The 27,992-nt window shown below is 38.1% G+C and overlaps 3 protein-coding genes across 12 annotated transcripts; all 3 read left to right on the top strand.

The window, feature by feature from the left end:
* The first annotated feature begins 1,233 nt into the window (after window positions 1–1,233).
* Window positions 1,234–21,399, top strand: LOC121257838 (probable hexosyltransferase MUCI70). 2 transcript variants are annotated; one of them, XM_041159087.1, is made up of 9 exons: window positions 1,234–1,426; window positions 1,921–2,196; window positions 2,947–3,045; window positions 8,473–8,825; window positions 18,716–18,927; window positions 19,018–19,274; window positions 19,376–19,554; window positions 19,857–19,960; window positions 21,113–21,399. In XM_041159087.1, the coding sequence occupies exons 2-8, from the start codon at window positions 1,974–1,976 to the stop codon at window positions 19,935–19,937; spliced, it is 1,404 nt and encodes a 467-aa protein (XP_041015021.1). In that variant the 5' UTR covers window positions 1,234–1,426; window positions 1,921–1,973; the 3' UTR covers window positions 19,938–19,960; window positions 21,113–21,399. The 2 variants fall into 2 exon arrangements, with proteins under 2 accessions (XP_041015021.1, XP_041015020.1); XM_041159086.1 differs by having other exon boundaries at window positions 20,640–21,399.
* On the top strand, window positions 11,137–14,257 carry LOC121257839. Its single transcript, XM_041159088.1, has 2 exons — window positions 11,137–11,702; window positions 13,576–14,257. The coding sequence occupies exons 1-2, from the start codon at window positions 11,173–11,175 to the stop codon at window positions 13,862–13,864; spliced, it is 819 nt and encodes a 272-aa protein (XP_041015022.1). The 5' UTR covers window positions 11,137–11,172; the 3' UTR covers window positions 13,865–14,257.
* Window positions 21,400–23,411: 2,012 nt separating the features above from the next.
* On the top strand, window positions 23,412–27,399 carry LOC121258081 (haloacid dehalogenase-like hydrolase domain-containing protein 3). Of its 9 annotated transcripts, none has more exons than XM_041159430.1 (10): window positions 23,412–23,547; window positions 23,809–23,925; window positions 24,436–24,518; window positions 25,330–25,413; window positions 25,587–25,662; window positions 25,777–25,849; window positions 26,147–26,220; window positions 26,526–26,619; window positions 26,832–26,947; window positions 27,085–27,399. In XM_041159430.1, exons 1-9 carry the CDS (start codon window positions 23,427–23,429, stop codon window positions 26,896–26,898), a joined length of 789 nt encoding a protein of 262 aa, XP_041015364.1. In that variant the 5' UTR covers window positions 23,412–23,426; the 3' UTR covers window positions 26,899–26,947; window positions 27,085–27,399. The 9 variants fall into 9 exon arrangements, 4 of the variants coding, with proteins under 4 accessions (XP_041015364.1, XP_041015363.1, XP_041015365.1 ...); XM_041159431.1 differs by lacking the exon at window positions 23,412–23,547 and adding exons at window positions 24,692–24,721; window positions 24,804–24,864 and having other exon boundaries at window positions 23,907–23,925; window positions 25,571–25,849; XR_005939331.1 differs by having other exon boundaries at window positions 25,587–25,849; window positions 26,526–26,587.
* Window positions 27,400–27,992: the final 593 nt, after the last annotated feature.

Here is a 27,992-nt window from a genome sequence, read left to right as displayed (position 1 = left end):
TTTTGGCTAATGGATGAATAATCTAATATAGGAGTCTTTCTTGAATGTCAAAGACAAAAGACAAAACATATGATTTTATGCAAATTTTACATTTGCATTTGGCTACACCATTGCCAATACTCTTAGAGTAGTGGCATTCGTCTAGTTAAAGTCATATCTACAATTTAGCTAAAAGTACATGTTTTGCATAAAATCAAAACTATTCAAGATATAGCTTCACATTGGTTAAGTCAAAATAATAATATAATAATATTTTTTAATAATAATATTTTTTTATTTCTCTTTCATATTTTACAATTATATTAACCATATGTTAATTAATAATTTAAATTTTTAATTAACTTATTGTTTTCCAACTATTTATTTTTTTCATATAATCAAATATGGGAGAGAGAGAGAGAGAGAGGGGGGGTTAGAGCATAAAAAAATTTAGGAATAAAAAAATCCTTTTAGCTATGAACAATAACTCGCCAAACTTGGAGAATAGGCCATTTCAGTCATAATTAGGTAAAATTTGAATATGCACTAGCATTTGGCTAATTCAATACTAGTACTCTTAGAGCATTCTCATTTATTTAGCCAAATGTAAATACAAACCAAAATTTAGCTAAATCTCTTAAAATAGTCTATATTGGAAGAGGCAAAAGACAAATATTTTGTTTGCTAGCTACAATATATATTTATATGGTTACTGTTTACCATCCATTGAATAATCTGTATAAATTTCTCTCATTTTGTTGCTTAAAAACAGTTGCACCACTAATTATTATATATATATATATATATATATATAGAGGTGCTTGGGTTCATACAATTTACAATAGATTTGAATTGCAAAATATGAGATAAATAAATTAGATAAAAAATTATTAAATTAATAATATTTTATTATTATATCGGTAAATAGATGTATAATCAAATGTGAGAATCTCTATCGAATGGAATAGATAAAACATATGATTTTAATCAACTTTTAACTTGAAAAATGATAGGGATCCTGATAATGGGTCCCGATAATATATATTTTTTACTTAATGATTAATTAAGTTCTTTTATTGTTATGATTTATTTTAAATGCTTAAGATGATTAAAAAAATATATGAAAAATAAGGAAAAAAAAAATGGGGGGAAACTCTCAACGGCTGAAGTGCCACCCGTTTAACTTTGCCTTTTTACCCAAGCTCATGAGAATGCTGTGCTAAACCAAAGGACGTATGCCCAAACCTATGGTTAATTGTCCGTTTATTTTTTATTCTCTCTCCTCTCCCTCCGAGCATTGCAGTTACTGTAACGAAGTTTTTGTACAGGGCATCCCACCGTCTCTCCTTGTATCTCTGTTTCTCTGTTTTAGATGATCTCCACCTCTCGTATTCTTGTCATCGCGGTTCACCGCTGCTACTGCTTGGGACCTGCCCGTGAGATCCAGGTAAATCCCCGGTGTCCCAGTTCAGCTATTCTATAATTGTAGTTCCCTGTCATCTTCGGTATATCTCAATCTGGGATTTTAATTTGTAGGATTTCCATTTCCCACGTAAATCTTTCTTATTCCTTAGATCCTGCTGATTGCTGAAACAATGGATCTTAAATCCATACAATATCGTGTTATAAGTTGTTTTCTAATTTTTCCTACGATTGAATTTGAATTTTCTTTGCAAAACCTTGCCACGCCAGCCAGCTTATAAGCCTCAATCAACGTATGCTAACTAATTCTAGGGTAAGCTGAGTTGCTTCGCACATGCTTTTTTGTGTGTAATCGTATCAATTTGGATGCAAGAATATTATTGCTAGTTCAGTTGTAGATGTTTCGTGCCGTATGATTGGGGATAGTATTCTATAGAAGTCTGTCAATGGCTACATAATATGCCAGTATGCTTCATTAATTGTACGCCACTGACTTGTTATTTTATTTTGAAATGTTAGAAATGTTCAATAGATGAGCTCGTTTTTTCCCAAAGTTCGGAGGGTGCTCTATAATGGCTTTTTACAGGCACAGTAGCGACATGTTAACGGAGAGAAGAGGTATACTTGGCATGATTTTTAAGTCTCTTGATCAAAGTGAGCATGGTTTTCGGGTTGTTCGTAGAGGAAGAAGGTTTTGTCGGATAACTAGACAAAGACTCTCGCGCTGGGTCTTTGTGCTTGCATTGCTCTTCCTAATTTATTTGGTCCTTTCTGGCATACAAATGCTATTTCATGGTGAGATACAGCTCTCTTTTACTTCATTTTTATTTGATTAATTTTTTTTATGATTTATCCCTCTCATTTTTTTTTTTTTTTTTAAAATTTGCTTCCATCATTCCTTAAGTCCCATAGGTTTGATCCTATAGAATCTGACCCATTTCCCATTAGGCAAAAGGCACAAAGTAAGTCAGACTAATTTTTAGATCACAAGAACCATGTGAAGTCTTCGGTTTTTCCCCTCTCTATCCCTATCCCATAGGTACCACGTTTGAATCAGTGGAGAACCTTTTTTTCTCCTTTGTATTGATAGATATAATTATATTTCAATTCCTCCTCGACGTCTCCCAAGGAAAATCTCAAATTGGATCCAAAAGTATCGGGTTATTGTAAATTTATCTATGCGGTTAAGCATTCTTTGAATAGGAGTTCTTTTTCTGACAGATCATGGCTTTTTTGCTTTGGTGGGTCAACAAAATTCTTTCAATGTATGTATGTTGTGTTGAAATAGTATCTATACAATCCCATCGATTGTGTGAAGTCCAGTGTAGCAATGGAACTGGGGAAAATATTCAGCAAAGATATTTTTATTTTTTTAATTACGTTGGCATTTTTTGTTATATTAGCATTAGTTAGGGATCCTGGTTCAGTGACTAATTTTTCGTTGTAACTTTCATGTTTCCATGTGTGATTTAGCTTCTTTTTTCTTTTTAATTTTGTGCTTCTTCTATGGTTAAATGTAAAACAAGTACTTATTTCTCATTGCAGATAATTTGGAAGATAGCATTTCATTGTCACAAGAAGTACAAGAACAACTTTTGGGGTATAATGCTCCAAAACCACCGAAAAGCAAGAATCGTAGGCAGCGTAAGGATATTTAGCTTGCATTAATCTTATGAGTATATTAAGATCTATGAATCTTGTTTTCAATTGCTGAAAATTTGGGTTAAGACGGTTTGCCAATAAGTTACATCATGTTTATGGTGTTCATTGAAAGCCTTTTTTGAGTTTGTGTTAAGGTGATTTTCCGACAAAATTTATATATTGAGGTATCGCTTGAAGACTTCCCTAATAAAAGTTGAATGCAGTGTTGAACATTGTGAGAACCAAAAGCAGTAGTTTTCAGCGCTTATTAGTTTTTGTTGCTCTAATTCCAACAATTTACAAATAGTTGATCTTGAGGTCCAGAGTTCAGACCAAGAAATTTTGAGCTTTCATCTAGCATATAGTTTCTTTTCCTTCTGTTGGTCAGTAGGTGGCGGTCAGGTTTTTGGAAATGCCAAAATTGTGTTGAGTTGGTGTGCAATAATAAATAGAGCAATGCTATTCTTCATTGTAAATTTTATCATCCTTAGTCACATTTGTTGACGTGGCAAGTTTTATATGGTTTTGTGTCAATCATTTGAATAACAATGACTTAACATGTGCCACATTAAGGGGATGTTTGGAAACAATTTCCATCTCATCTCATTTCCTTCCCAAACATCATTCAAATACAAACACTTTCAAACTAATCAGTATAACTCTCCCAAAATTCCAAACAAAAAACAAAAAACAATTCAACTTTTTCAAATTCTAAAATAAAAATAATATTAAAAAATTATATTCTGACAATATCTTAACTTTATAATATTTTTTATTCAACTTTTTCTCTCTCTTTTCTCAAAACCCAATAAATACTTAACTCAAACTCTCACTACTATTCACAAACCATCTTACTACTATTTATAAAATTCTCATCTCATCTCATTCCCCAAGCATCCCCTAAGAAGTGTGATGAAGATTACAAAATTTAGGATGAAGAGTAGTATTTCTCTAATTAATATGTACACCTGAATGTGTCAAGTAGGCGGGTTAACCTAACATGGCGCTTGACAGTACACTTCATGTTCATGTCTAAAAGTGTCCAGCTACTCCCTAGCTTCCTAAGAAAATTAGCCAAATTTTGCAGCATGATAAGCCTAATGGTAAACCCCTTTGCAGTAAATCTTGTGACTTCCTTGAATTTAAATTTCTCCTGAAAATGGAAAATTCTTTTTTTTGATAAGTAATAAGTTATTTTATTGATATAAAGATAGGCATAGCCTAGGTACACTGGAAGTATACATGTGAATACACTTATTCAAGAACTAGAAACAGTTACAAGGAAATCATGGAAGCTGAGACCATTCAAATCAAGAGCAATGGCCCACAAAAACAAAGTCTTCCAGAAAAATCTCCTAAACTCTTCCAAGGAGCGTTCATGATCCTCAAAAAGTCTCTTGTTTCTTTCACTCCAAATACACCAAAGAATACATATAGGAGCCATCTTCCACACGGCTGCAATCTGTGGTGTCCCAATGATCCCTCTCCAACTTGCTAAAAGTTCCACCACCCTACCCGGCATCACCTATGCTATTCCCATTCTGCTGAAAAAGTAATTCCAGATATCTTAAGCGAACTCACAATGTAAGAGTAGATGGTTCGCTGTTTCACCATTATTTCTGCACAAACAGCACCAGTCTATAATTATAAGGCCACATTGTCTAAGATTGTCAATAGTCAGAATCTTCTCTATAGTTGTTGTCTAGACAAAAAATGCGGCCTTTGTAGATGCTTTAGTCCTCCATATGTTCTTCCAAGGGAAATTGTGCCTTTGTTGCATAGTAATATAGTCATAGAAAGAGCATACCGAGAATTTTCCTTTCCTAGAGGGTCTCCATTCCATCATATCTTCCATTGTGGCAGCAGTAGAAGTGTTGTACAACAAGTTAAAAAATTCCACCAGAACAGTCACTTCCCAATCATGTGCATCCTGAGTAAGACTGATGTTCCACTCCTGTGAACCTTGATTGATTACCCACAGGTCAGCCACCATAGCTTCTTTTTCCCATGCAATTCTGAAAATCGCGGGGTAAGCATCCTTTAAGGCTGTATCTCCCACCCACACAACCTACCAAAAGCTGATCCCACTACCATGCCCCAAACATAGCCGAGTATTACTAGCAAAAGTGCACCAACCTTTCCGTATATACTTCCAAAGCCCTACTCCATATGTCTCCTTACCCTCTTTAGAACACCAACCCACTTCCATACTTCATGTCAATTACCCCTTTCCATAAGGCTCCCATCTCATGGTTATAACGCCACAACCATTTTCCTAATAATGCCTTGTTGAAATCCCTCACATTCTGAACCCCCCAAACCACCATCTCTTAGAGGAGAACGTACCTTATCCCACCCCACTAAGTGAAATTTAAACTCATCTCCTAGTCCACTCCACAAAAAATCACGTTAAAGTTTCTCTATTCTAGATGCAATGCTAGCGGGGAGGGGAAATAAAGATAGGTAATATGTAGGAAGGTTGGATAAGGTACTCTTGATTAGTGTGATCCGCCCCCCTTTAGATAAATACAACCTTTTCCACCCGGCCAACCTACGCTCAAATTTTTCTAGCACCGCCTCCCAAATTGCCTTAGCCTTGAAAGAAGCCCCCAACGGAAGACCAAGGTACTTCAATGGCAATGAAGCAACCTCACAACCCAAAATGTTCGCCAACCCTGCCTACATTGCCAACCGCAACCATCTCTGTCTTAGCAAGATTAATCTTCAACCCGGATACCGCTTCAAAACAAAGTAAGATGGCCTTCAAAGATTGGATATGACCTGCATTTGCCTCACAAAATAGCAAGGTGTCATCTGCAAACAAAATGTGAGAAATAATGGTGGAGTCGTGAATATCTCACACAATGAAACCCGAAAAAAAATCCACCCTCTACTGCTGCCAACACCATTTGACTTAGTGCCTCCATTACTAGGACAAATAAGAGAGGTGATAATGGATCACCTTGTTGTTAGGGGTGCAAATGGTCCGGACCGGGGCAATGGACAAAACCGAACACCCAAAGGGACCTTCCGGTCCAGTCGGTCCGGCCTAATTTTTTTTATTTTTTTAAATAATTAATAAAAAAAATTTATTTAAAATACTACATTAAATTAAGTAACTTATTAATTTGGATTAAGTAACAAACTCAATAAAAAAATATTTTATATGGTCAATGATAATAAATTAGATGAAAATTATATTATTAATTTATATAATTACTATATAATTAACTAATTGATATTATATATTAGTTAATTCATAGAATATTAACAAGTATTAATAACATATTTAAAATTTTATATTGTTAATTGTACAATTATTATATAAAAAAAATATATATATTTTTTTCATTCGGTCCGGTCCGGAAAAATCCTGGATCGTGGACCGGACCGAAACTTTTCGGTCCTCTAAAATGTGGACCGAGACCGATCGGACCAAGTCTCGGTCCGGACTGAAACGGTCGGTCCGTTTGGTCCGACCAGACCGTTTATCACCCCTACTTGTCGTAGATCCCACGAACTATTAAAGAAACCCACAGGCACCATTTACCAAAATCGAGAAGCGAGCCGTTGACACACAATGCCTCATCCACTGCCTCCATTTTTCCCCAAACCCACATCTACTCAACATATATATATCAGAAAATCCAAGTTAATGTGATCATATGCTTTCTTCATATCGAGTTTGCATAAAATACCTGGAACTCTCCACTTGATCCTGGTGTCCAAGCATTCATTAGCTATGAGAACCGAGTCCAAAATTTGCCTCCCTCTCACAAAAACATTTTGGGACTTAGAGATAATTTTCTCCATGACCGTGCTCATCCTATTAGCAAGAATATTTGAAAGTATCTTATACACGCTGACCACAAGACTAATCGGCCTAAAATCTTGTACCTCTCTTGCACCAGCCTTTTTAGGGACTAGTGCAAAAAGGTAGCATTTAAGCTTTTCTCAAATTTGCCATAAGTGAAGAATTCCTGAAAAACCAACATTACATCCTCTCGCACCACCTCCCAACAAGTTTGAAAAAAAGTCATAGTGAAACCATCTGAGCCTGGAGCTTTGTCTTTATTTATTTTCCTGATTACTTGTTGTACCTTTTCCTCTTCAAATGGTCTCTCCACCAAGGCCATACTATTTTGATCAATGACCTCAAAGGCTAGTCCATCTACCGTAGGCCTTCATGCATGAGGTCCGACATCAAATGTTCGAAATGGTAGCCACATGCTCCTTTATCACAACCTGATCTGAGGATGCATCTCCATCTATGTTCAAGGACTCAATGCATCTCCATACGTTTCAAATTGCCTGTCTCTAGCCCACACCCCAAGCCCAGCCCCACTTCATCTTTACCCAAAATGCAACGTATAAGTCCCTTCACTTTAAGACTCTCCTCCAGCGAGGACTGCATATCACGTAACTCCTTCAAAAAACTTACCTCAACTTGCCCAGACCAACTGCCACCTTCCTCTGGTCTCTGAACATCTCCCAAAATGGGAATACCTCCTGCCCGTAGTAGACCTACCGTGTTTGGCATTCGCACATCTCGAGATGACTGCAAGGCCTCCCTATACGACCAAGACGACGTGAAAGCTCCTGCCGACGAGGACGGTAGACCTCTCCCCTGTCCACCTTCACTACCAACCTCCCTCAACGCCGTTACTAGTTTTCTCCACCCCATCCCATCTCTGCCCCTAGGGATGAAAATGAAACACCGACTCCCTCCACCACTGTACACCGCCAGGGCCAAATAGTTGCCGCGAGAATTGGAGCCTTGCTGCCCAACAAACACTCTGTTTCCTTCTCTATGAGTAGAGTAATATCCCTTATTACTGTGCTTTTGACAATCCTCCAACATTCTTGAGACCCAATGCGCAGTGTCCAAACGCAGCCTCACATTTTGCACTCCTTTTCAACCCCCCTCAGTGATAATCACTCCACGCCCATCTGCTTGAACCTTGAACACCTTTGACTCTATAGCTAAACATCTAACAGAAGGCATTTTCCTTCCAAGACACCCTAGAACCCCACCGTCAATCACCCACAACCACCATCCTCAACGAAAGTTTGCAAAGTAAGATATTGTGTACGGAGAGAGAAAGAGAGGAGAGAGAAAATATCAGTCCTCACTTAGTATAAAAATCATGGAGAATTCTATATTGGCATTGGGACTTGTGTTGCAATCATATTAGTAAATGTTCATTTTTATTATAAGGCTTCGGTTTATTACAAAAGAAACTAATGGTGTTATCATCTACGGACCCGATATAAGGTTTGGAGCTGATGCTTCCTTGCGTTTTTCCTTTGAATATATTGACTAAACATTCATTGGATACTATTTCAGTTTATGCTTTTCTGTCTTCTGTAAATAATTTCCAATTTTTGACTCAGTCCTTGTGCCTTTTCTTCCATGTCTTTGCCCTCCAGATTCTCCTTGCGAAGTTGGGTTTGTCAAATTAGTGGATGATCTTGTTGAACCCAAGGATCTTATGAACTTCACTCAGTTTTCGCTAGAGTACATTGAAAAAGAGGAAATATTACTTGATAATTATTTTGAACCTAGATTTGGAGGACATCAGACTCTCCCAGAAAGAGAGAAATCCTTCTATGCTAGAAATCAGACACTTCATTGTGGTTTCGTAAATGGACCACCTGGGTACTTGAGCACAGGATTTGATTTAAATGAGAAAGACAAGGCATACATGTATACATGTAAGGTTGTAGTATCTTCTTGCATTTTTGGGAGCTCCGACTTTTTGAGGAGGCCCACACGCAGACTGGTAAATTCTATTCCTTACATTTGTCTTTTGTGCTAATAACATTATAATCATCACCTTTTGCTTATGTGGTTAATAGCTTATGTTTCATTAGTAGCTGGTTGTTTCGTAAGCAATTTTACTTCATATTTATTTCATTCAACTGAGCATCAAGTATATACTCTGCATGATTATATAAAGTTAGTGCTTTATGAAACTTAGTTTTTGGTCTATTTAGGATAGAGTGGGTTATGCCTTCCCTAGTAGTGGATCTCCCAGCATGTTGGAAAGGATAGTTTAAGAGCCATTAGTGTGCACTATTGTGAAAGATGACACCGGCCTGTTTGTTGTGGTGTATTTTGAGGGAAAGAAATGAACATAGCTTCTAAGATTCAATATCTTCAAAGATGGTGAAAAATTGCTATTGGAGCTCCAGTCATCCTTCCTTACTTCCCTTTATTGTTAGATAGCAGTCTGCAATAGTGTAGCATTTTCTATTTCAAATTGGTTTCGATGGGATTCTTTAGAGAGGTGGGGATTGAGTCGAAAGTATTCACACTTAGTAATGAAGGTGGATTATTTTGCATTACAGAGAGGGGATGGAGTAGGAAGCAGGAACTCATGGTGGATCTTAGAACTGTGCAGTGGATGGTTAAGGTGCTGGAGGTTTGCTCAAGTGGTGAGAAGGAGGAGTTCTACAGCTCCATTAGAGAGGGCTAATGTAGTTACCTAGCACAGAAATGTTCCAACAATAGAGGATGTTTTGTGAGGGTGGCAGAATATAGGGAGGGAGGTAGGAGAAGTTTCATTATTATCCCAGAAGGGGAGGGGGGAAGGGATGGAAAAGGCTGAAGGAGGCGTTGGTGGAGTTGATGCAGGAGAGGAGAACATGGGGTGAAGCAGCTCTAGTCGGCCATCAAACGAGGCCTAAGGGGGAGAAGACACGGTCGTACAAGGAGGCTCTTGCACGTATGGGGGGCGAGAGGGGCACTACACCACTAACAGATTTAAGCCTCGAGCTCCTCAAGGAGTACGTTTTGCAGATGGTGGCAGGGAGGTGGAGAAGGAATTACGTTGGTAGATGGACGTGTTGCAGAACCAACTATGGAAAGTGCAAAAGGATCTTGAAGATTTGAGGAAATTGGTTGGGCGTAATAAGGAAATACGTGTGGAGGAAAGTGGGTGGGGCTGAGAAAGAGAGGCTGGGCTGGTATCAAACTGAGAAGGCCCACCAAAAACAGAAAAACATGGGGCCTGTTTGGAGGAAAGTGGGGCTGAAGGTAGTGGGCCCTCAACAGGCGGTCCCTTCTGACGCGGGCAACAAGGGACTCATGGATGGGCTTGGCCCATCGGCCCAGAAGGCGAGCGAAAGCCCTAGGGCTCTATCCGGGGTCACGTCTGGTGCGCAGCCTAGAGAGACTCAACCGTGCTTGCTGCCGTCGCAAGGGGAGACGTCAGGGGGCCAACAGAAACTGCCGATGACGATAGTGGCACTCTCCGACAATGGCCCGTAGGTATGGGGTGCCAGAAAAGATGACTTTCATGTCGTGGTGGACATTGCGATTGAGTGGTTGATTTTTCTCAGCTGCTCGAGGGTCAGACAGTGTCGATGAGGGAAGAGGAGGGGAGGGGGACTATGGCGAACCACTTTGGGTGTCTTCTCGTGGACCCTGAGGTGGATGTGAGGGATGGGGAGTTTTCGGACTCTGAGTTGGGTTTGTCTCAATATGATTCTGTTGAAGGGGTATCCTCAGATGAAGAAAATGCGATGGTTCTGAGTGATCAAGTAGGTATGACTGAAATCTCGGTGGTGGAGGCTCAAGATACTCTGGGGGCTAACAGGGATGTGGATCCGACTCCTTTGAATTTTCTGTTCCCTTTTTAGCCAGGAGTCTCGGACTAGGTCTTAGAGAAGGTTAATGAAATACAGAAAGTTGTGGGTGTGGAATATGAAGGGTATGAAGATTAGTTTTGGGCCTTGCTTATGGCCATTAAAGCGGGACACCAACAACATCGGAAGAATGTATCGAAAAAATAGTGGGAGCTTAAAAGGTTGACATGGTCGCTGAACACTGAGGGTAGCTCCAATAGAGGCAGGCCGAAGGGGAAGGGGATGGTTTCACCATGAAACCCAATATTGTGTCGTGGAATGTCCGCAGACTTAACGAGGCGAATAAACGGCTTCATATAAGAAATTTGCTTCGTGAGTGGAAGGCGGACATTGTGTGTTACAGGAGACAAAGATGAAGTTGATCAATAGGGGAATTTTGAGAAGTTTGTGGAGTGGAGTTCATATGGACTGGGTTTATATGGCATCTAATGGGGCTTGGGAGGAGTGTTATTGATATGGGATTGACGGGTAGTGGAGAAAATGGAGGAGTACATAGGGAGGTACACGATAGCATGCTCTTTTAAGAGTGTGTCAGATAACTTTTTATGGGCTTTTGCAGGAGTATACGGTCCAAATCTAGATAACAACAGAGTGTGTTTGTGGGAAAAATTGGCCGGTATTCATAGTTGGTGGAACCTCCCATGGTGGATAGGGGGAGATTTTAATGTCATTAGATTTCCTAGTGAGTCTTCCAGTAGTAGAAGAGGGCAGTCAGCTATGGTAGAGTTATTTAAATGTATCTCTGATTTGAATTTGGTTGATTTGGCATTAGTTGGTGGCTTCGCCACGTGGGCTAATAATCATTCTTGGTCTCAGTTGGATCGTTTCCTCATTTCTCCTGAGTGGAAGAGTCATTTCCCAGACGTTTGGCAAAAGCGTTTGCCTAGTATCAACTCGGACCATTTGCCCATCTTGCTTGATTGTAGTGGTATCCGTGGTGGTAGAAGGTATTTTAAATTCGAAAATATGTGGTTAAAATCTGAAGGCTTTGTAGAAAGAGTAAGACAGTGGTTTCTTTTGGTGAATGGTGAACCGGTTGGTTTCTTTGGTAGTTCTCGCGGTTTGAGGCAGGGCGATCCCATTTCCCCCTTTCTTTTTGTTATGGTTATGGAAGCTTTGAGTAGAATGATTGAGAGAGCTGTGGAGGGTAATCTGCTGTCCAGTTTTGTGGTGGGTAATGAGACTAGGAATTGTTTGAAGATCTCTCATTTGTTATTTGCTGATGATACCTTGATTTTCAGTGAGCCTGATTTGGATAATTTTCGTGTTTTAAGAGCACTTTTGCTGTGTTTCGAAGCTGCTTCGGGGTTAAGAATTAATTTGTCAAAGTTTGAAATTGTTCCTGTGAGTGATGTTTAGAATTTATCAGACTTGGCTAATTTACTGGCAGAATCTCTTCTTTGCCTTTGAGGTATCTTAGGCTTCCTTTGGGAGCCTCTTTTAAAGCTGTCAATATATGGGATGGGGTGATTGAAAAAATTGAAAGGAGGTTAGCGGGTTGGAAGAGGATCTACTTGTCTAAGGGGGGAAGACTAACTCTTATAAAGAGTACTTTGTCCAACCTTCCCATCTATTTCCTTTCTCTTTTTCCTCTTCCGGCAAGAGTCGAAAAGAGGATTGGAAGTTTATTTCGAAATTTCTTATGGGGTGGCAATGGTGAGGAAAGAAGTTTAACTTGGTTAGTTGGAAGAAGGTTTGTCAACCACTGGATCGCGGTGCTTTGGGGATAAAAGATTTAAGGGTTTTTAATAGAGCTTTACTTGGGAAATGGCTTTGGAGATATCATTTGGAGAGTAAAGCCCTGTGGAAAAATTTAATAGGCGTGAAATATGGAAGTTTGTGGAGCGGTTGGTGTTCTAAAGCTGCTAGTGGTGCTTATGGGGTTAGTTTGTGGAAATTTATTAGAAAATGATGGGATTCCTTCTCCAATAATTTCAGATTGAAGGTGGAAGATGGTAAGAGGATTCTCTTTTGGCATGATCTGTGGTGTGGGGATACTGCTCTCAAGCTGGTTTTTCCTTCCATTTTCAGAATTGCCAGGGATCATAATGCATCTATTTATGATTCTTACTGCAGTAATAACAATAAGGTTGAATGGAATATCATTTTTAAAAGGGATGTCAATGATTGGGAGGTGGATGAAGTTAAGGCTCTGCTGGTTAAACTCTACAGTTCAAAGTTGGTGCTTGAAAGAGAGGATAGCATGGTGTGCATTCCTGCTGGAAATGCTAAGTTTTCAGTCTCAACTTATTACAGAATTTTGTTTAGTCATAGTAGTTGTGTTTTTCCTTGGAAAGGTATATGGAAAGTGAAAGTTCCCAATAAGGTTGCTTTTTTCTGTTGGGTGGCATCTTTGGGCAAAGTATTGTCTACTGATAATTTTAGAAGGAGAGGTCTGTTTATAGCTGATTGGTGTGTCATGTGTAAAAGGGCAGGAGAATCTGTAAATCACCTTTTTCTTCACTGCGAAATGACAAGATTCTTGTGGAATGAGGTTTTGAGTTGAACATGGTTACATTGGGTAATGCCTAGAGAAGTGGTGGAAGGGTTTGAAGGGCTGTAAGAAGGCGGTGAGAGTTTGGAAGATGATACTTTTTTGTCTTATGTGGTGCATATGGATTGAAAGAAATGGGAGACGCTTCGAAGATAAAGAATGCTCATTGGGAGATCTTAGGGATTTTTTCTTGAGTACTTTGAGTTCTTGGGTTAAAGTGTTTGTAATGGAGGATAATTTTCTGCACTTGTTTTAGTTTTCTGACGTTCAGTTTCTTTTCGTTTGTGGAATTTGTAGATGTTTCCTTTGTATATGTACTATGTACTTGGGCTTATGCTTATTTCTTTGAATAAATTATTACTTATAAAAAAAAAAAGAGTAAGATAGTGGTGGTCCTCGTACCAACTTCAGGGCACCCCTAGTTTTGTCCTTGCAGGAAAATTGAAAGCGCTAAAAAGAGATCTGAAATTATGGAATATGCAATCTTTTGGGGACCTAAGGGAAAACAAGAAGGGTAAGTTGAAGGAGATCTTGGATATTGAGAGGATCCAAGAGGCGAGGCCCCTTAACCAAGATGAAGTAGAACGGAAGACCTTGTTGGGTGAGGAGCTTGAGAGAATTATCTTGCTAGAAGAGATTTCTTGGCGGCAAAAATCAAGAGCCTTGTGGCTCAGGTAAGGAGACCGAAGTACCAAGTTCTTTCATTGAGTTGCAAATTCTCACAGGAGAAACAATAACATTGAGATTCTGAAGATTTACGGTGTTGATTGCAGAGAAGAACAAGTTATTCAGGATCATGTAGTTGGCTTCTATGAGCAACTCCTAATTGAACCAATGTGTTGGCGGCCATCCCTTGATGGGCTGGGTTTTGACGCCATTGTTACGAGTGATGCCTCTCGGATGGATAGGGCTTTTGAGGAAGAGGAGGTGGCGGAGGAAGTGTGGAAAATGGCTAAGGACAAGGTGCGGGGGCTAGATGGTTTCTCTATGGGTTTTTTTCAAGATTGCTGGGATGTTGTAAATGAAGATATTATGAAGGTGTTTCAAGAGCTCTTCGTGGCCGGAAAATTCGAAAAAAGCTTAAATAATACTTTTCTTGCATTGATCCCAAAGAAGGTAGGGGCTATCGAGGTAAAGGAGTATCGTCCCATCAGCTTAGTGGGAGGGGTTTATAAGATCATTTCCAAAGTGCTAGCGACCGACTTAGTGAGGTGGTAGGGAAGATTATCACCAAGCCCCAAAATGCCTTTGTTAAAGGTAGACAAATTTTTGATGCGGTTCTTATTGCTAATGAATGTTTGGATAGTAGAATGAAAGCAGGATTAGGGGTGTCAAATCGTGTTAACGGGTTGTGTTTGTGTCATGTCAAGGTATGTACATTACACTTAACAGGTCAACACGAACACGACCCGTTAAGGATTTCGTGTTAAAATTTCAAACCCGAACACGACACGGTAAGACAACGGGTTGACACGACACGACCCATTATAACCCGTTAATGAATAAGAAATAAATTGACACAACATGACACGACACGACCCGTTCCATTTCAACCCGTTTACGTTAATGGGTTGAATAGACATGATACGACCCGTTTGACTTAATTGATTTTATATAAATATTTAAATATAAATAATATCTATAAAAAATAAAAAACTAACTACAAGTCTAAAATTACAATCCAAACAAATATGATCCACACAATTTGTAATAATATTCATTATTAAAATTACATCCCAAATATAATAAACAAAACATACAATGTAAATATATTAATGTTATAATCTCAAATATAATAAAAAAATAAAAAACACAGATCTAAACAAATTTAGAACTTGAAGAAGGAAGTGAAGCGTCCTCCTTAGCCTTTAGGTCTAAGGGTATAAAAGTAAATTTAATTTTCTTAACGGGTTATAAGGGGTCATAACGGGTTGACCCATTAGTGACCCGTTAAGCAATCGTGTCTTAACGGGTCAACCCATTTTGACCCGAACTCGTTAAGGCTAAGTCCTAACCTGCTTTTATCGTGTCGTGTTCGTATTGGGTTAACGGGTCGTGTCACATATTGCCACCCCTAAGCAGGATCATCGGGGATCATATGCAAGCTAGACATGGAGAAGGCGTACGATCATGTTAATTAGGATTTCCTTCTTTATCTTCTTGGGAGACGTGGCTTTGGAGAGAGGTGACGGTCATGGATCCGTTGGTGTATATCAACGGCCAAGTTCTTTGTATTGATAAATGGTAGCCCGACAGGCTTCTTTCATAGTTTGCAAGGCCTAAGACAAGGCGATCCGTTGTCGCCTTTACTATTTGTTGTTGTAATGGAGGGATTGTGTAGGATGATCACAACATTGACTCATCATGGCTTCGTGGAAGGATTTTCGGTTGGAACCCCAGATAGGGGTATCATTAACATATCTCATTTATTGTTTGCAGATGATATTTTTGTTTTCTCTGCTCCAGATCAGAATCAGGTGCGGGCTTTGAAGGTGTTACTCCTATGCTTTGAAGCAGTGTCCAGTTTAAAAGTGAATTTTGAAAAGTCTGAGTTGGTACCAATTGGTGTGGTGCCTAATGTACGGCAATTAGCTCATGTGTTGGGTTGTAAGGTTGCCTCTCTACCTTTGAAGTATTTGGGTTTTCCGTTGGGGGCTGGTGCAAGGACGCTTGCTTTATGGGAGTCAGTGATTGAGAAAATAGAGAAGAGATTAGTGAGTTGGAAGAAAATGTACTTGTCGAAATTTGGTAGACTTACTTTGATAAAGAGTACACTTTCTAATTTACCTACGTACTTTTTATCATTATTTCCCATATCTGCAAGTATGGCAGGCCGGATTGAGAAACTCCCACGTGATTTCTTATGGGGTGGTTTGGGTGAGGAGTTTAAATTCCACCTGGTTAAGTGGGAAATGGTTTGTCGCCCAATATCCAATGATGGTTTGGGTATCAGAAATGTGAGGACTTTCAATCGGGCGTTACTCAGCAAATGGTTATGGAGATACAATAAAGAATTGGAAGCCTTGTGGAGAGGGGTGATTGGGTGCAAATATGACGATATGTGGGGGGGTTGGTGCATGAAAGAAGTTAGAGGAGCTGATGGAGTGGGGATGTGGAAACATATTAGAAGAGGATGGGTGTCGGTCTTTTTTCGTCACACTCGTTTTCAGATGGGCAATGGATCCAGGATTAAATTTTGGAAAGATATTTGGTGCGGAGATACTGCTCTACATAATGTATTTCCCTCATTATTCCAAATTGCCAGTATTAAAGAGGCTTCAATAGCGGAGGTCATGGGAATATCAAGTGAGCAACTTCATTGGAACATCAGTTTCAGTAGGGCTGCGCAAGATTGGGAGGTGAATAATTTTGTTGACTTTTATAGCCTCCTTTATTCAGTGAAGCCAAGTCAGTTTCAAGAAGATGGTTTATGGTGGGTACCTGCCGGGAAATGTGCCTTTTCAGTTCGCTCATTCTATAAGGCTCTTACCCAAGACCCCAATATGAGGTTCCCCTAGAGAAGGGTATGGAGTCACAAGGCGCCCCCCAAAGTAGCCTTTTTTGTGTGGACAACATTTTTGGGCAAGATTCTCACAACAGATAACTTGAGGAAGTGGAGAATTATTATAGCAGATTGGTGTTGTATGTGTAGGGGAGGGGGCGAGTCGGTAGGTCACCTCTTGTTACACTGTGAAATAGCACGGATTTTATGGGATGGGTGTTGGGTAGAGTAGAGTTGGGTTGGGTTATGCCAAAGACTGTGGTAGCAGCTTTGGCTAGCTGGCCAATTATTGGAGGGGTACACCAGATCTTAGCGGTTTGGAAAATGATTCCGATGTGCATCATGTGGTGTCTTTGGCAGGAACGTAATGCGCGGACGTTTGAGGACAATGAGAGATCGATAGAAGAATTTATAGCTTTCTTTTATAGCACGTTATGTACATGGTCCAATGCTGTTGATTTCAACAGCATGGCCCTTCATGATTTCCTTATATCTCTCGCGACCTCCTAGTCAGGGTTGTCTCTATATATACTGGGCTAGGCCTATTCTTGCAGAAATACAATTTGTTTACTTATAAAAAAAAAAGGCATTTTCTATTTCTACCTTTCTTGAAGTTCTAGCACTTTCTCCTTCTACTGGTTGGGTGGGTCTTTTGTATACTTCCTGTATTACTGGAGTCACACCCTCCTAATAAAATGTTTTCTTATAAAAAAAACTCTGGTATCACAACTACCAGCACTAAGTCTTGCAACTGTAAATACCCAAAATTACACTTCTTTCTTTTTCATGAACATAAGTTACATAACGGCATCATAAGAAATAAGACTGAACCTTCACTTTGGCAATTGTTATACTCTATTCAGATTTTCATTCATGAAAGATTATTATCTTCAAATATGGCTGGAAAAAAGAATTCCTTGATGTAAATAGTAGTGGAAGTAAATTTGAGGATGTATTCATCATTCTGACTCTATATAAGCATACCCCTCCATATAATTGTATTGACCAAGAATAATCTTCATGTCTGACCTTTCTGTTCGAACATCAGACACTCCCAGCATTTTATGGGAGGCACACACACTTCCACAAGCATTTAATTAGCAGAGCGGTATCTTCAACTTTGAAACTGCTTTAAATAAAAAAAAAAAATGGAAAAATGAATGTTTGATTCTTGAAAGGTATGGCATCACATTTTTATTATGTGAAAATTTAAAATGGTAACCTATGGAGCTACTGAAATATTGAGATGAGTTCTTTTTTTCTTTTCATCCCTTTTCTTTATTAAAAGAAAGGAGAATCTTTTACCTTCGTAATATCATGAAACCCTATTATAGAAGTGTGTATTTATATAGCCGTTCGATACTCACAAAATTTTGCTTTTCATGTTTTGGCATTATACTTTATCTTTTCAAATGGTTATAGAGAATAACGTCTGCTTGAAATGCAAACAACTACTGCTTTTTCGTAATGTTACAATTACAGCTATGAATTTCTTGCATTTTGGGTTCTATTTTGTGTAGTAAGCAATGGAATAGGCTTTCATGTAGTTTCATGTATCTGTTTTCTTGTTTAGTTTATCCCTTCATTTTCTTAGAGAAAATAAATAGATGATCTAAAGTTGACGATGTACTTAGTCTAAACCTTTTACAAAGTGCCATTCCAAAGAATTAAATGATGGATAGCTGGTGGGGTAACGAGAGGATTTTGCATGAAGTAAGGAAATGGAAAGTTCATTGAACTTGAAATTTCCATTTTCATGGACCTTTGATTTTAATATATGAAATTAATATGTATGGTTCTCTTTATACTTGATTTGTTTATGGCTCTAATACCTTTGCTCTATCAAGCTGTGTGCATGATGAAATCTTTAGTTATCTCCTATTTATTTGAGCTTTAATGATTTTATATGCTTGTGTGTTTTCAATACATTAGAATATTTTGTTCAGAGGAATTAGGTTCTGAATATATATGTCATCATGATACATGGGGATTAATCAGTGATGTTCAAATATTCTTGTTTGCTGCAGATCAGTGAATATTCCAAGAAAAATGTTTGTTTTGTTATGTTTGTTGATGAGCAAACATTATTAAAACTGTCATCAGAAGGTAGTACTCCTGATGACGGTGGATATATCGGCTTATGGAAAATAATTGTTGTGAGGAACTTGCCATATAAGGATATGCGGAAAACTGGAAAGGTGCCAAAGTTTTTGCCACATCGCCTCTTCCCTTCTTCTAGGTAATTCTACATAATATTCTAGCCATTGAGTCTTGGCCCTTCTAGTTGTAAATCAAAAAGTTTTATCTTATATGCAGTGGTTGTTTGAAGGTACTCAATTTGGCTTGACAGCAAGATGCGACTGCAGAGTGATCCAATGTCGATTATTGAGTACTTTTTGTGGCGAACAAAATCAGAATATGCCATTTCAAATCATTATGATCGCCACTGTGTCTGGGAGGAGGTACTCCAAAATAAGCGTCTAAATAAGTACAATCACACGGCCATTGATGAACAGTTTACTTTTTATCAGTCTGATGGTCTCACCAAGTTTGATCCTTCAGACCCAAATACTCCTCTTCCAAGTTGTGCGTGTCATTGGCATCTCTGTTCATTGTGGAGATTGTCATCTGCAATTCATGTCTCCATGAACCCCATGTGCTAATGTGATGTGTCATTTATCTTGCAGTTGTTCCTGAAGGTTCCTTTATAGTACGGGCACATACGCCAATGTCAAATTTGTTTTCTTGTCTTTGGTTCAATGAAGTCAACCGATTCACCTCACGTGATCAGCTAAGCTTTGCATATACTTACTTGAAACTGAGAAGAATGAATCCCACTAGACCATTTTACCTAAATATGTTTAAGGTAATAGCTCAAGAAAATCTCAATATACATTTCAGTTAGTGATTTTGTTGTATTTGTCTGTGTATCATTACAGCTAGTTGATTTATTCTTTTGGAGATATTTCCAAAATGATTTCAGAAGTCACTAAAATTAGATAATCGATTGTGTTGATTTTGCTTGGTTGTTGGATCTGGCAAAATCCTGATGATCACATTGTTTATACGATTAGCTCCTTTAAACTAGTTGCTTTCAATGTGTTTTCACAAAGGTGTAATCATGCAAAAATTGTGCTTGATATGTCATGCCTTTTCTTATGTATGCAGGACTGTGAGCGTAGAGCTCTCGCAAAGCTATTTCGGCATAGGGCTGTGCCATCTCCTCCACCTGCTTCTTTGGTCAATTGAGATTATTTTAAGGTTTATACTTGGTAAGTTTAAGTTGATTTCCATCTCTTTTTGTTATTCTGATTTATTCTGTTCATATTTTCATTAGTTGCCTCACCTTGATCGCCTTCAAATGCCATAGAAAGTTTTGTATTTCAATTATGTTATTAGCAACCTCTATGAATGAACAAGCAAAATTATTTTAAACTCATGCTAGGAATCAGCACAGTGGATTTTGGTGAAGTCTCAAGTATTATCTTTAGAATGGATTCTAACTTGCCACCATATTCTTATAGTGAGAGGGTTGGGTTGCTCAAACTTGGTTGGTAATGGAAAGTCCAACCTGGATCTCTTTTGCTGTATGTTACCCCCCATCTCATGACTACAATTATGTGACCTTTTAACCATACACCCCCACTATGTGAAAGCAGCGCAGCAAAAAGTGATTCCCTGCTCTGTTGTATAAATGAGGATACCTTGAGTTGGATATCATGATTGGCAGGTTTAAGTCAATTACATTTACTTGAGAACTGTAGATTTCTTGACCAATTATCTAGCAATGTGACAAACTGAGTCTAGTTCGTGAGGGTGTTGTAACGGTTTGTTTCATTCTGAGGACCTCATTTGTGCACTTGCACCTTTGCTCTCTTATGTTAAATCAAGAAAGTTTCTTGCCAAAACCGGCTAGCAGAACATTGAAACTCATATGCCATTCAAAAGCAGATATGAACAGTGAGATGAAAGTGCTAAAAGAAGATGCCTAGAATCATGCAATCCCATTATTTCACTACATAAGAACCAGTCTTGTAAAACGTGGTTGCTGGCACATCCCACATCCAAGTTATGTAGCACTGAGCTTGAAGGTAATCGGTTTGAAGCTTGCTATAGCTCCCCCCCTCTTCCTCACTTTCCAGAAAGAATATGTTGCAAGCTGAACCAGAACCAAGCCATAATCTGTTGGTTCTCCCATTGGTCGGTGGACTTCTTGAAGTTTCAGTTAATGATTGTTTTGAGATTTCAGTTCACATGTTACCAACGAACTATATTGCCAAAACCAGCTAGGCAGTGAAATATTCAAATTCACTGGGCGTGTTTCAATTTAAGATGTCTAGAAGCATGCCATTGCTTTATTTTATTGTATAGGAACCACATTCATTCCTTCATCGAATAATCTTGTGAAAAATGGTGACCTTTAGGGAGTGCAAGAAGTTGGAGAGCCTCTCTGTAATCAACATAGACCGGGCAACATACGGGAGTTTTTTATGTGGTGTGTATGGTCGAGAAGGCCAGATGGGTGCATTAGGACATTCATTTTTTCGTCTAGTCAACATAATTGGCGTAATTATTAAGTAGTTTTAGAATATATGGTGCTTCTATCCTATCAAAGTATGACGTGTCATTAAAAATGTAAGCAACTTTAATAACATGGTATTATTTTGATTGGAAGAGAGTATCATGTCTATACTCCTTGAGCACTTGATAATTTTCCATATAATTGTGACTTGTGAGTGTTTGATCGATGGGTCTAAGTTGGACCAGTTTGTATTACGATTTAGACCCATCTTTTGAGTCTTCGCAATTATGTTATAGTTGCATTAGCTCCGATGCCACTGCCAGAAGGGGAAAAAAATAACATTTATAGGAGACCTTTCAGTGAGAGCATATGGACACCACTCAATCCAAAAGTTAAACTGATTTTGGGTCCAATTGTTAGGCTAATCATTTATACTTATTTGATGAGAAATTTAGGACTTCTAACTCTCTTTTCACGCTTGTATACTCAACATGAAGATTCCCGTGAGACTGAAAGGTAATGGGAGAGAACAGAATATAACCATTACAAAAGAGAAATGATATTTGGCTATTTGCAGTCCTAGAGTGTACAAATCTCACACTATTTGAAAAAAAGTAGTTAAATTTGATATTCACATGAAAAAAATCATTTTTTGACGGTGGACTTTACTTTTGTTTTTTTTTTAAATAGTGCCCGAGGTATGCACATTTTAAAACTGTATCTAGCACTAGTTATTACAAAAACTATAATTTTTATAGTGGTTTTGCTGGCAATGATCATACTGCATGCGCGCTTGCTTCTGGTCTCACCAAGAGATTTGAGTTGCCTTCTTGACTCAACTTATGTAATGAGAAAATAATAATAATAATAATAATAAAAGAAATAAAGAGAGATTGCCAATTAGACGTTAAAAAAAAAATATTTTTTTTTTACATATAAACCTCAAAAGGAATAAAAATATATTGCCAAGTTATGTTGTTTATGAAGATTTGAGTTCAGTCCTCAAGATTTATGAGACTTTGGAATCATTTGTTAGTGTGCAAGTCATGCAGTTCAAGACATTAACATCACGGTATTTCTTTATCACAAGCGAGAGATTTTTTAATACAATTATAAGTTATTGTTCCTTCTTTTTTTTTTTTGAAAAAAAAAAAGGAAAAGAAAAGCAAATTACGTGCTTCTCAACTTCTGCCCAACAATTGATCAACCAAATAAGTCATGTTTTTTGACGAGCTATAAGCCTATTATGGTGTATCTGCTGAAGAATCATTTTTGTATCCTAGGACAAGGAAACATTTTTCATTGTGAGGGAACCAATTATATGGATCATCAGCATTAATTCCTTCAAAAGTTTCATAGAATGAACGTCAACAAATGCTTACCCAAAAAAAAAAAAATCATATCCGACATTACATTTATGTTTGTTCTTAAGATAAGAAATTACATTTATGCTTGTTCCTAAGATAAGAATTGGAAAAACCAAATAGATTATAATGCTCGTGTGTTCCCTTTGATTTCCTCCAATATTTCATGATCTAGGGTTGCTATTCGCATGGTGTGGGGCCCTTCTCCGCACCCCACTCTGCACCACCCCCAGCACTAGGGTGGGGGAAAAAATCCCCTCCGCCCCACCCCCCGTTGCCCACCAATTTTTATCTACCACTTTAAATCTTTGGTGTTGTTGAAATAAATCTCTCCATTTTTTGCATAAATACGTTGGTAAATAAGTTGTTTGTTCATTAATGTGAAATATACATTGCATGAAAATTAAATTCGTTATCTGAGGAAAGTCATCAAAATTTTTTAAAAAATCTGTGAAAATGGTCTGAAAACTATTTTCCAAGATGCTAATCGGTGTCTACAAATGAAATGAACTGTTGTTCTATTTGTTCCTCACCCGTCATTCCTTGCTGCTGGAAAAAGTTTGACAAAACTCAAAAAGAAAAAAGAAACCAAAAAGAAGAGAGGTAGAGTATAAATAAATAAATAAATAAATAGATCATAACTTGAATAAGTTTTTCAAAAATACAACTGAAATTCGTTTTGAGTTTTGTCCACACCTAAAATCGAGTGAGTGAAGTAAACGATGGTCGTGAAGGGTCAAGGGAAAAGACCTGCAGGGCCGAGCTGGGCTCGGATTTGGATACATGTATTACATTTACCAACAGAAAAAGACTTTCGCATAGGAATATCCGACACAGCGAGGGAGCTCTGCAATGGAAACGTGTTTGATGAGATGTTCTCATGGAGGAATTGCTCTTTTCAGAGCCCTCAAACCTCCTCGAAATGTGAAGCTTCCCAACTCCCTTCGTTTCTCCTCCATGGCCCTCCACACTGGTTAGATCTCTCTCTCTCTCTCTCTCTCACACACGCACAAGGAATTTTCCCCCGTAGTTTTCTACCTAAAGAATTTGTCATTTTACTGACCCAATTATGATTTAAATGAATAAGGACGACATGGGCATTTCTTAAATTGGCATTCACGATGCAGACCCTTTATTTCATTAACTTTAGAGCACAATTCTAACCTTGGGGTGTTCTATATAGTGGGTCTTTCTTGTTATCTGTCTTTTTTTTTTTTTTCCTCTCTCTGGGTAGATGGAGGAAGGTCGGTTAAGAGAGCATACGATGCATTATTGTTGGATGCGGGAGGTACCCTTTTGCAGTTAGCAAAGCCTGTCGAAGAGACTTATGCAACCATCGGCAGTAAATACGGTTAGTGTTTGTGGTTGGTAGTATATATTGATATTTCGAGTGCTAAGTTATTGGCGGAAGCCTTATCTTACATGTACGTGCATAACTTTCTATACATGTAGTTTCATGTTAAATTTCAACAAATAATCCATTTAGATAATAGATTGTGCATGAGAGGTTGGAGTACGTTAGTTTCTTTGAGTGCCACTATCTTCCAAGACTTCCAAGCTACCAAGCAAACTGCATTTGGAAACTGTAGTATTGGTAAACCATATTAGTCAACGTTGTGACTTGGGATTGCTTTACTGAGTGGGTGATTGGTTGGCCCTTTCTTTGGATGCATTTGAACGCTATCTTACATTTTTTTTTTTTTTTTGTATGTGAAAACTGGTTTTTCTTACTTAGATAGCCATACTATAGTTTGTTATTTATGATGTTATTTCTTTCTATAACATTATTTTCTTTAAGGTAATCCTGACTCATGCACTATTCTGTTGTGACCTATAAATCATTATTTTGAAACATTTTCAGGTTTATCTACGACATCAGCTGAAATAAAGCAAGGATTTAGGAAAGCTTTTGCTGCTCCATGGCCTGAGAAGCTTCGTTACCAGGTCTGTTCTGTAACTTTTTTAAGGTGCACGCTTAATTTGTATATGCTTTATAAGCAAAAAAAAACCAAAAAAAAAAGGGAAAAAAAACTATCTTATTAAGTTTAATTTTCCGGTGAGGGTTCTGCATTTTTCTTATACTAATAATTAGTTGTACATGTATTGTGCTCTCCCAGTTTGCCTTTGATTCCTTTTTAGATTCTCTAGTAAGTTCTGTCTCTCAAATTAGCCTTTTCTGAGTTTTCCTTTTCTCAAGAAACCACTTGATAAATTAATTGTATTTACCAGACATGAATACTTTGAGGCATAAGGATGTTGATGATAGCCTTCCTGCTGTACTCAACCACAAGAAATCCTCATTTTTCTGAAGAGTTTCTTCGATCCTTTGTTTTGGCATGGAGGATGGGGGGTAGGGAGATCTAAATTAATAGGATACTGATGCAAATGAGCATGTATTTATTTCACCATCACTATGATCCTTCACACTATTTAAGTACTTCCATCATAGAAGACGAGGATACTTTGACAACGAGTTGATGCACAGAAATTAGCCGTATATATCTATTGTTTTGCTGTGGGACTTGTTTACTGTCCACCATCTGTGAGGAGAAAACATGAATTGTATAATTCCTATATGGAGCCACTCTTGTACCATTTTCATTTCCACGGAATGATCTTAATGGGGTTAGGTTCTTTATCTCTTCATACCTTTTCCCATCTACCAAAAGGATTAATTTCGCCCAGTTCTTTAATGAAGAAAACAATTTCCTTAAATAAAGAAAAGGTGCTGATTGAAGTTTTATGCTATTCACAGGGAGATGGGAGGCCATTTTGGAAATTGGTTGTTTCTGAAGCCACTGGTTGTGCTGATGATGATTATTTTGAAGAAGTTTATGAGGTGATATCTCTTAAGACCAACCCGTTCAAAGTGCTTGTTCTTCGGCCAGTACTGACCCTAGAATAATATTTCCAAAAGAACTGTATGACTGGTGCTAAGCACAGTGATGATGCATTGGTTGATGTTATAATTGAGACTTTATTTAAATTATTCTCAGTGGTTTCTATTGTCAGTATTATGCAAAAGGTGACGCATGGTGCCTTCCAGATGGAGCTTATGAAACAATAGTCCTTCTGAAGGATGCTGGAGGTCATATTCATAAAGTATTTTCCTCTATCTGTTATTTGCTGGTACTAATGAAGTCTATGGTTTTTGAATTATTTTCTTCTTTCATTATTCCAAATATGATGAGCTGTGATACAGTTAAGGTGGCTGTTGTATCCAATTTTGATACCCGCCTAAGGAAGTTATTGAAGGAACTTAATGTTTTAGATCTGTAAGTCTTAGCCTTTCCTTCTGTTTGCTATTTCTTAAATATGAAACATTGTAACATTTGGTTGTATATTGGTAATTCACCAAATTTGGTTCGTAAATCTGCTAATCACAAAAGTCTTCCTGCCCCCTATATTGCCTCCAACCCCCCCCCCCCCCCCTCCCCAAAAAAAAAAAAAGCCAAACAAGAGTAGAAAAAGAAAAGGTTGGAATGCTATGCTACTATGAAGAAGAGGAACAGGGATACCGATGACCATTCATGATATTTACATGTAAGCATTTGTCTTGCTTTGATTTTCAGGTTTGATGCCGTTATCATATCTTCAGAGGTTGGTTATGAAAAACCTGACATAAAAATATTTAAAGCTGCTTTAGGTATGTGCAGTGCAGTTGCCCAGATTTCCTTTTTGTCATCACTGTATATGCATATAGGCTCTTTGGGAAACATGAGAAATGGTCAAATATTTGTATTCATTGTTCTACGGTACTAAATCAGTTGGAGTTTGAACAACACAGTAACGTGCTTTCAGTGGATGCCTGAAAGCACCAACCCCCCCCCCCCCCCCCCCCCCGCGCGGGGGGACGCCTTTCTTATTAGTTTTTTGGCTGAGATAAGATTAAACAATTCTTGCGGAAAAGCAAAAACAGCACGAGCAAGTCACAGTGTGCCATTGGTGTAGATCAACTTAATGCTGAGGCTTGCAAAGCAGTACACATTGGTGATGATCAAAAGGCAGATAAGGTGGGGGCCAATGCCATTGGGGTTGATTGCTGGTAAGCGCCTTTTATAGTTGTTTCAATCATAACTTGTGATACAAAATTCATAATGGTACAAGATCCCCATATTTGCAGTTAATTGGCTGCCTTGCATAACAGTTCTTCTCGTGAGGACCGACATATGGATTTTATTTTTCATCAGCTTGGAAGTAAAAAAAATAAATTTGTCTGGGTTTTTGCCTAACATTGCCATTCATCTTAATAAGCAGGCTATGGGGAATTGATGTGAAGACATTCTCTGACATAGGAAACCGCATTCTCATTTCTGAGTCGTAGCTTCAACAGATTTAAGTACCAGATGCATTTCTGCTTGAAGTAATCCAAGGTCTTTGATCCAATTCAGACATTGTTTTTCTGTGTGGCGTTTTAATCTCTTCATCGTTGTCTGTTTTTTAACATTTATGATTGCTTGCTTCGACAAAAGTCCTGGACATGTTCTGAATGCTCGGTAATATGTTGCAGTGACGGTGGTGTGTCAAGCACGATTGCTTCAAGAATGGCAAAAACTAATGGGTGGATAATAAGGAATTACGGGAAAGCCGTTTTGCTGAAGCTTGTTGTATTCTCCTCCAACTAATAATAGATTTGCATGTGTAGATACTTGACACTTCTTTTGGTTGTTGTGTTTGGATTTGAGGGATTACATTCGGCCATATTAGTTAGTCCAGTTATGTGCTATTTATTGGTTGTCAAGTTATTGGAATATTGTTCAGGAATCATCAACAATCAATGAGTTATTGGTATAGAAATTCAATACAGATTTGAACTGTAAGCTAATCTTTAGGCTTTGCTTGGCACGCGAGGATGAAATGGTAGCATATCCTTATAGATCTTGAAATCGAGAGGATTCATTGGACTCGATTGTATGGTCTAGAGCGAAACGAGATGGATATATACACAATTATTTCTTGACAACCACAATTCCCAAAGAATGATCATTGGAACCATAGCTGCCAGCATACTAACTTGATCTTTCCCTTTAGAAAGTTGCCACCATTGTAATATACGTGTTCTCCATGGAGAGCTTAACAAAGAAGAGTAACCAAAAATAAGTGCAAAATGTTCCCATACTATAGTAATTAATCTCCCATTTTCAAACAAATGATCCACTGATCTATCTCCGGTGAAGTTGGGCAGCAGACACACTTGGAAACCATGGGAATCCTACACCCTTGTATTGCTACATCAACTGGGACTGCATTATGAGAAGGTTTTCATCCAAAAATCAAATTTTTTTTGGTGCAGAATATGGTTCCATATACAAGCAGAAAGAGGAAAAATACCAGATGAACTTCTAATCAATTCCAAGCAGATTTTACAGAAAATTTACCAGATTAAGATGACTTCCAAATTCTCAAATCTTCTTTTCT

This window comes from Juglans microcarpa x Juglans regia, chromosome 3S (genome assembly GCF_004785595.1).
Source record: "Juglans microcarpa x Juglans regia isolate MS1-56 chromosome 3S, Jm3101_v1.0, whole genome shotgun sequence".
Lineage (NCBI taxonomy): Eukaryota > Viridiplantae > Streptophyta > Magnoliopsida > Fagales > Juglandaceae > Juglans > Juglans microcarpa x Juglans regia.
This window is presented reverse-complemented; position numbering and strand designations above follow the sequence as displayed.